The following is a 14,358-nucleotide window of genomic DNA, read 5'->3' on the forward strand; positions in this document are numbered from 1 at the left end:
AGAAAGAAAAGTGCGCTGGACATAAATTCACCGAATTGTCTGAAACGCTATTAGTCTGTAGTTCTATTAAAGTTTTCTGAGAAATCCCAGACAGGTTTGCCCATGCCTCATTTACTTGTTAACCTAGATAGTTGAATGTTGAGGATTTGATTTAGAATAATACAAACACTCCAATTTTAGAATAGCGTCCAGGATTGTGAAAAATCAGTGTCCCCTATTTGTACCACAGATGACAAATAAGTTGGATCCATAGTTGTACAGCAAGGAATCAAGTCACTCAGTCCAACTCATACATGCTGACCAAGATGCCTATCTACACTAATCCTATTTGCCTACATTTGGCCCTTATTTCTCGAAACCTTTCCTAATATATCCTTTAAACATTATAACTTTACTTGCCTCTATCACTTCTTCCAGCAATGCATTCCATATAACCACCACCTTCTAGAGAAACCTGCCCCGAAGGTCCCCTTTAAATTTCCTCCTCTTACCTTAAGCCAGTTTTCTCTAGTTTTAGCCTCCCTTTTCCTGGGAGATTGATTATCTGCCCTATTTATGTTCCTCATAATTTAAAAAACTCTATAAGGTAGGATTCATCCCTTAGCCTCCTTTGCTCAAGGGGAACTCAGTTTCAGCCTATCCCATTATGAATTAAAAAGTTCTTTGAGAAGCACAAATGCATTAGATTAAAACGCTGGATGCAGATTTCTAATCATGGATTCCTAATCATAAATAGAATCTTTCACTTTCTACTGCTTGTAAAATGAGCTTCAACCTCCAGTGGTCTTGTTGAAGGGTCTCAGCCCGAAACGTTGACTGTTTATTCCCCTCTGTAGATATTGCCTGACTTGCTGAGTTTCTTCACCATTTTGAGTGTTTTGTTCAAGATTTCCAACATCAATATCTCTTGAGTTAGTAGTCACTAAGGCAATCTTCAGGCACTATATTAATAACAGCTAAAGATCAACATTTATAAATGTGTTGAAGCAGGTTTCTTTCGAGTGATCATATGTAAAAATAATTATTTCTCCGCAGCCATTTGTGGGAAAAGTTACTTTTAAGCAGTTTTGTGCTCCTTAATTCTTCTGCACTTGTTCTCATCCATCCTGATGTTAAAAACTGGATTAAGTATGCCAGGTTTGAAGAAAAACACGCGTACATCGGCCATGCACGGAAAGTGTATGAAAGAGCAGTGGAGTTTTTTGGGGAGGATCATATGGATGAACAGCTCTTTGTAGCATTTGCAAAGTTTGAAGAAAAGCAGAAAGAAGTAAGTAATCACAGAATTAACTTTTTATCTACCTGTTTGTTTTCAAGGCATGTTCAAAATGCTTAACTACAGTGCCTATAAAAAGTATTCACCCCCCCCCCTTAGAAGTTTTCATATTTTATTGTTTTACAACATTGAATCACAGTGGACTTAATTTGGCTTTTTTGACACTGATCAACAGAAAAAGACTCATGTCAAAGTGAAAACAGATATCTACAAAATTTAAATTAATTGCAAATATACAACGGAAAATAATTGATTGCATAAGTATACACCCCCCCCCCACTTTAATATGACATACCAAATCATCACTGGTGCAGCCAGTTGGTTTTAGAAGTCACATAATTAGGTTTTTTTTTTGGAGATCTGTGTGCAGTCAAGGGGTTTCAAATGATTAGTAAAAATACACCTGCATCTTGCAGGCCCAACTGCTGGTGAGTCCGTATCCTGGCAGAAACTACACCATGAAGACAAAAGAACACTCCAGTCAACTCTGCAAAAAGGTTATAGAAAAGCACAAGTCAGGAGATGGATATAAGAAAATTTCCAAGTTGTTGAGTATCCCTCAGAGTATAGTTAAGTCATTCGTCAAGAAATGGAAAGATATGGTACAGCAGTAAATCTGTCTAGAGCAAGCTGTCATCAAAAACTGAGTGACCATGCAAAAAGGGGACATGAGGGAGGCTGCCAAGAAGCTTCTAATAACTGGAGGAGTTACAAGCTTCACTGGCTAGATAGGAGAGAATGCACATAGAACAGCTGTTGCCTGGGTGCTTCACCAGTTGCAGTTTTATGGGAGAAAGGCAGAGAGAAAGCCCCTGTTTGGGGGAAAAGAAATCTCATATGAAATCTCAGCTACAGTTTGCCAGAAGGCATGTGGGAAACTCTGAAGTTATCTGGAAGAAGGTTCTATGGACTGATGAAACCAAAATTGAGCTTTTTGGACATTGGGTTAAACACTATATTTGGCGTAAGCCAAACACTGCACATAATCAAAAACACACCATCTCTTCCGTGAAGCATGGTGGTAGCTACATCATGCTGTGGGGATGTTTACTGCAGCAGGCCCTGGAAGGCTTGTGAAGGTAGAGAGTAAAATGAGTGCAGAAAAATACAAGGAAATCCTGGAGGAAACTTGGGAGAAGATTTTTTTTCCAGCAAGACAGTGGCCCCAAGCAGAAAGCCAAAGCTACACAGGAATGGCTTAAAAACAATGAAGTTAATGCCCTGGAGTGGCCAAGTCAGAGTCCAGACCTCAAGTTAACTGAGAATTTGTGGCTGGACTTGAAAAGGGCTGTTCACTCACAATCCCCATGCAATCTGACAGAGCTTGAGCAGTTTTGTAAAGAAGAATGGGGAAAAATTGCAGTGTCCAGATGTGCAAAACTGATAGAGACCTATCCACACAGACTCAAGGCTGTAATTGCTGCCCAAGATGCATCTACCAAATACTGACTTGAATGGGCTGAGTAATTATGCAATCAAACTATTTTGTGTTTAATAATTGTAATAAATTTAGACCAATTTTTTTTTGGGAATTTGTTTTCACTTTTTCATGAAAGGGTTTTTTTTCTGTTGATCCGTGTCAAAAAAGCCTAATAAAATCTGTTTTGATTGAATGTTGTAGAATAATAAAACTGAAAATTTCCAAGGGGGAGTGAATACTTTTTATAGGCTCTGTATATTCACTATCACTATTAGAGTTTGAATAATGACCAAGTATTGATTGTGTGATTCTCCTAAATTTGAATCAACCATTTTGGTCAGAATTTCACTATGCAGCAAACATTACTGAAAAATAAACAATAACATAAACATTTTCTTTCCCCTGGTAGACAATAGACAGTAGGTGCAGAAGTAGACCATTTGGCCCTTCGAGCCTGCACAGCCATTCTGAGATCATGGCTGATCATCTACTATCAATACCTGGTTCCTGCCTTGTCCCCATAACCCTTGATTCCCCTATCCACCTATCTAGCTCCTTCTTGAAAGCATCCAGAGAATTGGCCTCCACTGCCTTCTGAGGGAGCGCGTTCCACACCTCCACAACTCTCTGGGAGAAGTTGTTCCTCCTCAACTCTGTCCTAAATGACCTACCCCTTATTCTTAAACCATGCCCTCTGGTACTGGACTCTCCCAGCATCTGGAACATATTTCCTGCCTCTATCTTGTCCAATCCCATAATAATCTTATATGTCTCAATCAGATCCCCCCTCAATCTCCTTAATTCCAGCGTGTACAAGACCAGTCTCTCTAACCTCTCTGCATAAGACATAGAAACATAGAAAATAGGTGCAGGAGTAGGCCATTCGGCCCTTCGAGCCTGCACCGCCATTTATTATGATCATGGCTGATCATCCAACGCAGAACCCTGCACCAGCCTTCCCTCCATACCCCCCAACCCCCGTAGCCACAAGGGCCATATCTGACTCCCTCTTAAATATAACCAATGAACTGGCCTCAACTGTTTCCTGTGGCAGAGAATTCCACAGATTCACCACTCTCTGTGTGAAGAAGTTTTTCCTAATCTCGGTCCTAAAAGGCTTCCTCTTTATCCTCAAACTGTGACCCCTTGTTCTGGACTTCCCCAACATCGGGAACAATCTTCCTGCATCTAGCCTGTCCAATCCTAGACAGTCCGGACATCCCAGGAATTAACCTAGTGAACCTACGCTGCACCTCCTCCACAGCCAGGATGTCCTTCCTTAACCCTGGAGACCAAAGCTGCACACTTGGTGTGGTCTCACCAGGGCCCTGTACAAATACAAAAGGATTTCCTTGCTCTTGTACTCAATTCCCTTTGTAATAAAGGCCAACATTCCATTAGCCTTCTTCACTGCCTGCTGCACTTGCTCATTCACCTTCAGAGACTGATGAACACGTACTCCTAGATCTCTTTGTATTTCACCCTTACCTAACTCCACACCGTTCAGATAATAATCTGCCTTCCTGTTCTTGCTCCCAAAGTGAATAACCTCACACTTATTCACACTAAATGCCATCTGCCAAGTTTCTGCCCACTCACCCTGCCTATCCAAGTCACCTTGAATTCTCCTAACATCCTCATCACATGTCACACTGCCACCCAGCTTAGTATCATCAGCAAACTTGCTGATGTTATTCACAATGCCTTCCTCTAAATCATTGATGTAAATCGTAAACAGCTGTGGTCCCAATACCGAGCCCTGTGGCACCCCACTAGTCACCACCTGCCATTCTGAGAAACACCCATTCACTGCCACCCTCTGCTTTCTATCTGCTAACCAGTTTTCTGTCCATGTCAATATCCTCCCCCCAATGCTATGAGCTCTGATTTTACCCACCAATCTCCTATGTGGTACCTTATCAAATGCCTTCTGAAAGTTAAGGTACACCACATCCACTGGATCTCCTGCGATTCTCTTCCTGGTTACATCCTCGAAAAACTCCAATAGATTAGTCAAGCATGATTTGCCCTGGTAAGGCATGAAACCAGATTTTTTTAATCCTTTCTGATCATGGCTCCCTACAATGTAATAAAGTTTGAAATTTTAATAATTAATTCCTCTTAAATTGTCACTCATTTTTAATTATAGAATAGTATATGCTTGATAATTCCCTCTGATAAAGTTTCCTTCAAAAAGTTTTGAAATAGAAACTAATTTCTTTGCAATCAGAGATGTATGAGACACAGTTCCATATATCCTGTCATATGAACAAACAACAAAATCCAAGATATTGTAAAGTTGTACCTTGATAGACCAAATACTGTAAGGTGTGGGAATAAATAACTTCCAAACCTTTTAAATGAAATTTTCAGTTGTATCTTAATTAAACCTTATCCTGAACATATATATGTATTCACAGCCAGAGAATCTTGCACTGATTTGATTTCTAGAACAAATATTGCACTTCAACTTTTAAACTTAGTTCATTATAGTTTTAATTTATTGCTTAACAACACATTTACTTTTTGATTTGGGAAGAAACTGCTAGTTTCATTATGTATCAGTAAAAATCTGCTATTTAAATGTATGAATTTTTGTATCCAATTTCATTTAATTACTCACAATCATGTACATTTTTATAATGTGCTTTTAGGCATGATGTACATATGTCTTTAGACACAAAATGAATTAAATATTCTAGTTGTGATATGATGTAGCGCAGTAAATACTAAAGGGACTTATTGCTAAACATATGGAATAGAACTATGTGTTCATGTAATAGTCTGATATAGTGGATTGTTACTAAACAAGCAGGGGTGATTTCAGGAAGTGGTGAAACACTTACTTCACAAAATGTTCCCAGTATTCTGTAGAATTTTAAAATATATTTGATTTTAACTTTGTAGTGCCCTCATGTATTGTGAGCTTTCGTCTTTATAATTCCTTTATGATATCTTGACAACTGGCCATTTCAAATATTCCATTTTAAATTGTCATACAAGAGGACAATTGAAATATACAGTTACTTTTTAACTGAATGTTGTAATCATGTAGAATACAAACATCAGAAACTAGATGCTTATATCTGTAACTGTTCAGGGCTTGAGCTGTGTCAGTCAGGATTTCTGCTTCATGGTGAGGTGGATGAATGCAACCCGACGAATGGACTAGTGGCGTTGCTAAATACTCTTATCTTGAATTGCTGTTCTCTTTATTGTTATCCAGAAATAGCTTTTCTAAAATGGCATACTCGCTGCATTAAGCAAGTACAAAACAAAGTTCAGTTATAATTCCTTCTACAATGAAACGAGCATCAAATCCTTCAGTTAAAAAAAAATAGAAAATATAAATTGAAACAGTGTGCTGTATTGTCAGCAACAGGTTTGGTCTTCAGAAAATATTAATCTTTTTGAAATCAGTCTTAATTGAACCATTGTTTTCAAGAAATCTTGTAAAAGTAATAGTAATGTATGTAAATGAAATATACGTAATATCAGCAATTTTAGTAATGATGCAATGATCAAATTGTAAAACATTTGCTAGGGCTCCATTGAAATATGTTGGTTTCACCTTTGTTGCTGGTGATCTAAAAACTTCACTTGAATTTCTACTTACTGCTGAGAATTTGTTTATTTCAAGTTTGATCGAGTGAGGGTGATCTACAAATATGCACTCGATAGAATTGCCAAAAGTCAGGCTCAAGAGCTCTTCAAAAACTACACGGTGTTTGAGAAAAAATTCGGGGACAGAAGAGGTATTGAAGACGTTATTGTCAGCAAAAGACGCTTTCAGTATGAAGAGGAAGTCAAGGTAAGATTAATTTTACAATTAGATTTAGAAAACCTACTGCACAATACAGGCCCTTTGGCCCACAAAGCTATGGCCGAACATGTCCTTACATGTTATTATAAAATAATAATAAAAATATGCTGTATTTTTCTTGTATTTGCACAGTTTGTTTTCTTTTGCACCTTATGGTTAACCATTCTTCAAAACTACAAAATTACAATGGATATAGATAGAGTAAGTGTAAATGCAAGCAGACTTTTACCACTGAGGTTGGGTGGGACTACAACCAGAGGTCATGGCTGAAGAGTGAAAAATGAAAAATCTAAAGGGAGCATGAGGGGAAACTTCTTCACTCAGAGGGTTGTGAGAGTGTGAAATGAGCTGCCAGCACAAGTGGTGGATGTAGGATTAATCTCAAGAGAAATTTGGGTAGGTATATGGATTGGAATGGTATGCAGCACGTCTGTTGATGTGCTGTAATGTGGTGTTCTAAGACAGTGATTTGAAGCTGCAGTGTACACAACATGACACCTATTGAGGACATCTTCTGGTTTTAGGCCATTCATATTGTAGCAAGACATTGTAAAACTGTGCTTCACTTAAATTAATTTCCTCTTCAAATGTGATCAATATGCACGTCATAACCAAACTGACTTAATTGAATTGCAGCATACCAAAGGAAGATCATTCAGAATTTCTTTGGTGGCTCCGTTTACTGTAACAGCCATGAGAGCGGGGCCAGGTTCTCCATAACTTGCAGGAAGGCCCTCCTGTGTGACTGCACCAATAGGAATGGTATAGGTGCTGCTGACAAATCCATCTGCTCCACAATGATCGTTGAACAAGCCACCATTGCCAGACACCTAGACAAAAATACTTCCCTTGCCTTTATGTCCCTTTCTTGTGAAAATTGTGCCAGCTCCAAGTGAAGCGAAATGTACCGAGTCTTTGTGTTGTAAAAATTCAGTAATTATTTAGTTTTTTTTCCAAAATAAATGAATATATTAATATTTTGTTTTAGAAAAATATCTAAATTGCTAATAGAATGCAAACATGAGTAAATAATTCAATATTTTTATAAATCATTTGTTAGACCTCAGCTAGGTTCAGTATGGAGAACCACACTTTAAAACATAGGTCAAAGTCTTGGAGAGAGTGCAGAAGAGGTAGTAGAATAGGAATGTGGCTGTGAGACATCAGTTGCATGGAGTATTGGGAAAATTCAAGGTTTTTCTCATAACAGATGTGCTATTTCAAATATTAATTGTTTTAATAGAATGAATAAGGAGAAACTATATTCATCGAAGGATTGATCAGAGGATACATATTTAAGGTATCAGGCAAAAAAACAGATATAAAGGATTCACAATGAGATGTTTGTGCTGCCTTAAAGAGTAGTGGAAGCAAAATTATTGGTAATTGCCAAAAGAGAATGGGGAAAAAAAAATTGAAGGGGGAAAATAGAACTATAATAACAGGGGGGTGAGATTAATTAGACAATTCTACCCAACAGTTAGCAGGGACATGATGGACAAAATCATTGTCTCCTGTCCTGGATTCTAAAAGCAATGGGAAATAAAATCTAAGTGGAGCTTGTTACTTCATGGAAAGTTTGAGCAACTAGTAAAAGATGTTTTTTTTCAGGGAAAGCTGAGTTGAAGGGTTAGAAGACATGGTGTACAGTATTGGTGAAAATAGAGGAGAAGAGTTGAGAAGTGGCTTCTTTGGCCCCATATATACCTACACTGAATTTCTGGGGGCCAAATAGCATGCTTCTATGTTGAAAATATTAAGTGATTAGGTTGCAAGGTAAATCCTTTTGTTTTAATCAGATTGTTCTATAGTTATTGTGAATGGTAGTATTATAACACACTGGTGATACTCAAGCCCTGGAAGTGATGCAAAGAAATATAAGTGGCTGATTTATGAGGCAAAAGTTACGTGGGCCTTTTACCTTTTGAGGTAATTGTTTACCAGTCTTGTGTAAGAAAGGAAATGATAAAAGATAAAGGACAATTGGCCTAAGTAGTATTAAGATGAGAAAAGGAATTTGAACATACACTTGTACAAGGAGGGAAAACCCCTTCATATAATTTCAAAAAATCACTGAGTGTTGTAGTGGGGAGCTATGAATCTGATGCATGGTTTGGCAAATACTGCCTGAAAGGATGATGGAAGCAATAACATTAATAAAAGCTAACAGAAAAAAGAAATATTTGAAGGCAAAAAAAAAGGGAGCTGAAAGAACAGGGGAGTGAGATTATTGAGATAGTTCTGCCCAATAGCTGACGCAGGTGAGATAGGCCAAATAGTCTACTCCTGTTCTGGATTCTAAATGCAAAATATTTCGGATATGAGAAATAAAATTTATGTAAAACTTGTTATCGCTTAAAAATAATGGTTGTATTGAGAGCTATGAATTTGTTGCAGATGAATGAGCTGAGATTGGCTGAATGGGATTCTTCATCTTGTGATTTACTTTTAAAAAATAGTATTCAAAGTCATTTTGAGTTTAAGAATGTTATTTCAGTTCAAACATCTGATATACGAATGATTTCATACCCTGTGTCAATGCATATATCATCTGAAATTAATTTCTTTAAAAATACAGACAAATTAAAGTTTACTTATGAAAATAAAATGGATAGTTTTGGCTAAATGGAACACCATACTTCTTCTTAAAAAAAAAACAAATAATCAATCACACAGAGTATTTTCAGTGGCTTAGTTTCATGTTCCTGAAGACAATTAAACCAAAACTCTGTTATACTCAGGTTTTTTAGAACATGTAAATGTGATATATTTTGGCTGAAATGACTGGGCCGCTTGATCTGTTTAGAGTTTGTTAATAGTTGATTCAATGAATTAGTTTATAGAATTGTTTGACAAGCATCCATTGAAGAAGGATTGATGAGGCTGCTCAGTTAAATAAAATCTTGATTGTGTGTGTGTGTATATATGATCAGTGATGGTTTGTATTAATCATTCTCCTGAAGTAACTTGCTGTAATTTATGGTTATAATGGGAATTTGTGTTACCTGTAGCTCAGAGAAGCTGTGATTGCATATGGATTGTTGCATGACGTGGACCAGAAAGCTAAATGGCTTTAAAAACAACTTGATATTCACTGCTGCCGACTATATGGTTTCAAATGGCTTATAAGTTCCATATGCAAACATCCCATGTGATGCTTTAGCAGCTTTGTGGCAGTGCATTTTTAAAACATGGTTCTTTAGGAAAAAACGTAGCTCCTGTGTAGTACCAATCTTCTGACATTATTTTTTTTCTCACTCTATACATAAATGCATATGGTATGTGTCCTCTTTGCAAAAGTCTCCTATATTCCTGCATTTTGAGGTTTAATTTTTCTCTGTGACCAGTACTTTGAGTAGATCTTTAATGAGGTTCAATGACCATTATACAGCTAAGAATATGTGGAAAGAAGAGGTATCAAATGTGTGCGTGCTTAGATAACAGCTAATTGTGCTTCAGTGGATAATACAGGGCCTTGTAAAAGTATTCAGCCCCAGCCTGTCACATAAATGAGTATTACAGCCACGGTTTTGATTAATTTTACGTAATCATGTGTTCTTTTTTCATGGTAGAGCCCAGAAAACAGGGTAAGTTGTACTGCATTGAAAAACTTAAAAGTTCAAAAACTGAAATGTCAACCATTCAAAGGTATTCATCTACCTTTGCTCAGGACTGAGTTGAACCACCTTTCGCAGCTATTACAGCCAGACATTTTGGATAAGTCTCTATTAGCTTTGTACAATGTAACGGAGCAAGATTTGCTCATTCCTTCTTGCAAAATTGCTCAAGCTGTGCCAGGTTATCAAAATCAGAACCAGGTTTATTATTACCAGAAATTTGTTAACTTAGCAGCAGCAGTTCAATGCAATACATAATCTAGCAGAGAGAAAAAAAATAAAATAAAACAATAAACAAGTAAATCAATTACATATATTGAATAGATTATTTCTAAAAAATGTGCAAAAACAGAAATACTGTATATTAAAAAAGTGAGGTAGTGTCCAAAGCTTCAAAGTCCATTTAGGAATCGGATGGCAGAGGGGAAGGAACTGTTCCTGAATCACTGACTGTGTGCCTTGAGGCTTTTGTATCTCCTACCTGATGGTAACAGTGAGAAAAATGCATGCCCTGGATGCTGGAGCTCTTTAATAATGGACGCTGCCTTTCTGAGACACCGCTTCCTAAAAATGTCCTGGATACTTTGTAGGCTAGTACCCAAGATGGAGCTTGTTGTGGCGTGAATGAAATCACTGGAGAGAGAGAGAGTTACTGGTAGATACAAAGCAGCTTCTTTATTCGACAAAACAGGGTTCAGCAGGCATCATACGGATGGAGATGCTTTCGGTGGAAAGGTGTGCTGCCCAACGTGGGGCTCGATATTTATTTGCTACACACAAAAAAAGACAATTCCATATTTACAAAGTATAGACAAGGCTTTCTTTTGAAGCTACATACAAACCTCACACCTCCTGATTACACTCATCCCACCAGCGTCTGAACTGGTATTCAGGAATGCATTGTTCAAACCGAATCCACAATACATTTATTTGGTATTTTACGTGCTAACACAGAAGACAATTCATATTTACAAAGTATAGATAATGCTGTCTTGGAAAGTACCTGTAAACTTCACACTTCCATCCCAGAGGCACCAGCAGCATCTGGGCTAGTGTTCCGGTATTCACAGCTTTTAGGAACAGCATTGTTACAAATGAACCGGGTTCACAGCTTTTAGGAAATGCATTGTTATGAACTCAATCCACAGTACTTTGTCAAAGAACAGAAGACTGGTGGCCAAAGTCATTTAAGTGTAAATGAATCATCTACCCAAAAACTCACTCTAACAGAGCTGATTAGATTGACAACCTTCTGCAGCTTCTTTCGGTCCTGTGCAGTAGGCCCTCCATACCAGACAGTGATGCAGCCTGTCAGAATGCTCTCCATGGTGCAACTATAAACGTTTTTGAGCATATTTGTTGACATACCAAGTCGCTTCAAACTCCTAATAAAGTATAGCCGCTGTCATGCCTTCTTTATGGCTACATCAGTATGCTGGGACCAGGTTAGATCCTCAGAGATCTTGACACCCAAGAACTTGAGGCTGCTCACTCTCTCTACTTTTGATCCCTCTATAAGGATTGGTACATGTTCCTTCATCTTACCCTTCCTGAAGACCACAGTCAGCTCTTTTGTCTTACTGACGTTGAGTGCCAGGTTGCTGCTACGGCAGCATTCCACTAGTTGGCATACCTCACTCCCGTACGCCCTGTCGTCACCACCTGAGATTCAACCAACAATGTTTGTGTCGTCAGCAAATTTGTAGATGGTGTTTGAGCTATGCCTAGCCACACAGTCATGTGTATACAGAGAGTAGAGCAGTGGGCTAAGCACACACCCGTGAGGTGCGCCAGTGTTGATTGTCAGTGAAAAGGATATGTTGTCACCAGTCTGCACAGACTGTGGTCTTCTGGTTAGGAAGTCGAGGATCCAATTGCAGAGGGAGGTACAGAGGCCCAGGTTCTGCAACTTCTCAATTAGGATTGTGGGAGTGATGTATTAAATGCTGAGCTATAGTTGATGAGCAGCATCCTGACGTAGGTGTTTGTGTTGCCTAGGTGGTCTAAAGCCGTATGGAGAGCCATGGAGGTTGCGTCTGCCGTTGACCTATTGTGACGATAGGCAAATTGCAATGGGTCCAGGTCCTTGTTCAGTCTTTGTGCAGGAGTTCAGTCTAGTCATAACCAACCTCTCAAAGCATTTCATCACTGTCGATGTGAGTGCTACCAGGTGATAGTCATTAAGGCAGCCCACATTATTCTTCTTTGGCACTGGTATAATTGTTGCCTTTTTAAAGCAAGTGGGAACTTCGGCCCGTAGCAGTGAGAGGTTGAAAGTGTCCTTGAGTACTCCCCCTAGTTGGCTAGCACAGGTTTTCAAAGCCATACCAGGTATTCCATCGGGACCTTGTGCTTGCGAGGGTTCACTCTCTTTAAAGACAGTCTAACGTCGGCCTCTGAGACAGATCACAGGGTCATCAGGTGCAGCAGGGATCTTCACAGCTGTAGATGTGTTCTCCCTTTCAAAGTGTGCATAGAAGGTGTTGAGTTATCTGGTAGTGAAGCATCACTTCCATTCATACTATTGGGTTTTGCTTTGTAGGAAGTAATGTCTTGCAGTCCCTGCCAGAGTTGTTGTGCATCTGATATCGCCTCCAACCTCGTTTGAAGTTGTTGGGGAGTAGGCAGCAGTTTTGAGATCTTGCCAGAGATGTTCAATTGGGTTAAGATCAGGACTCTGGACCAGTCAAGGAGATCAATTTTCTTCATTTGAAGCCACTCCATGGTTGCTCTGGCAGTGTGCTTTGGGTTGTTGTCCTGGTGAAAGATGAAATTCCTCCCCAGTTTAAGTTTCCTGGCACAGGCTAACAGGTTTTATCCAGGATCTCTCTGTGTTTAGCAGCATTTATCTTCCCATCAACCCTGACCACATTTCCAGTCCCTGCTGCTGAAAAAGCATTCACATAGCATGATGCCACCCCTCCACAATACTTTACAGTAGGAATGGTATTACCTGGCTGATGTGCAGCATTAGATTTACACCACACACAGCGCTTGGTGTTGAGGCCAGAAAGTTCCACTTTAGTCTTATCCAACTACAAGACCTTCCACATCTTTACAGTAAGTGATGCTTTGCATAGGCTTGGTGGGCAAGAATGTGCTTTTCATATAACCAGGGCTTCTTCCTTGCTACCCTTCCATGAATAGCCATTTTGTGCAATGCTTTAGAGATTCTGGAGTCATGAACTTGATCTCTAGTTGCAACCACATACTTCTGCACCTCACTCATCTGAGTGATTGCTAGCATCACTGTAGCCTCTCTCGTGTCTTCTCTGGCAACTGGGTTCAAAGGGGTGGCCTGACCTAGACTAGTTTCATATTTTTTCCACTTTTTCACAACACACACAGCACTGACCTCTGAGATATGTTCAGTGTCTTTAAAATGGTCTTGTACCCTTCCCCAGATTTGTGCTTCTCTATCATCATTTCCAACTTGTCTTGAATGCTCTTTTGTCTTCATTTTGGTTTGGTCTGGTGAATGTCTGCCCTACTGAGAGGGGGTATTTATTCCTGTAAATTCATTGAAAACAGGTGATCCTACAATTTTCTACATCAATAAATTGAGTGTGTCGGTAAAGTAATATAAGTATTGCATCTGAGGAAAGTTAGTGTAGTAATTACAAAGGGGATGAATACTTTTTCAGTCTCACAATTTTGGTTTTAATTTTTAGTAAATTGTTGACAGGTTCGGAATTGTTCTTTTGATTTGACATGAAGTACAATGTTCTGTAGATTAGCTCAAAAATCCTACTTCAATATATTTTAAATTTTGAAAATGAGATAGTATAATGTGAAAATAGTTGTGGGGGCTGAATACTTTTTCAAGGCACTCTAAGGGAAAACTTCAGATTACAAACAAAAAATTGTGCAAAATTCAATGGAGTTCTTAGTATATTTTGTATAATTTAGTATCTTATCTTTCTGAAAGGCTAATCCACATAATTATGATGCCTGGTTTGACTACCTCCGCTTGGTTGAGAGCGATGGAGATCCTGATACTGTACGTGAAGTGTATGAACGTGCAATAGCCAATGTTCCACCCATTCAGGAAAAGCGACATTGGAGGAGATACATTTACTTATGGATTAACTATTCTTTGTATGAAGAATTGGAGGCAAAGGTATTTATGTGACAGCAATGCTATGTATGATCAAATCATTTTCTGTAAGATTATATTGCAACTCATTTGCCTAGATTTCCTGTTCTGTGCTCTTCCCAGATT

General features: G+C 38.7%; 1 protein-coding gene across 1 annotated transcript in view; it reads left to right on the plus strand.

Annotated features, from left to right (window-relative positions):
- The window catches only part of crnkl1 (crooked neck pre-mRNA splicing factor 1), a 46,325-nt gene that overhangs the window by 13,423 nt on the left and 18,544 nt on the right, over positions 1-14,358 (plus strand). The window contains exons 6-8 of the mRNA XM_063056250.1: positions 1,092-1,270; positions 6,337-6,507; positions 14,065-14,256. Of these exons, the coding sequence (XP_062912320.1) occupies positions 1,092-1,270; positions 6,337-6,507; positions 14,065-14,256 (542 nt within the window). The remainder of the gene's footprint in view (positions 1-1,091; positions 1,271-6,336; positions 6,508-14,064; positions 14,257-14,358) is intronic.

Source organism: Mobula hypostoma, chromosome 8 (genome assembly GCF_963921235.1).
Source record: "Mobula hypostoma chromosome 8, sMobHyp1.1, whole genome shotgun sequence".
Lineage (NCBI taxonomy): Eukaryota > Metazoa > Chordata > Chondrichthyes > Myliobatiformes > Myliobatidae > Mobula > Mobula hypostoma.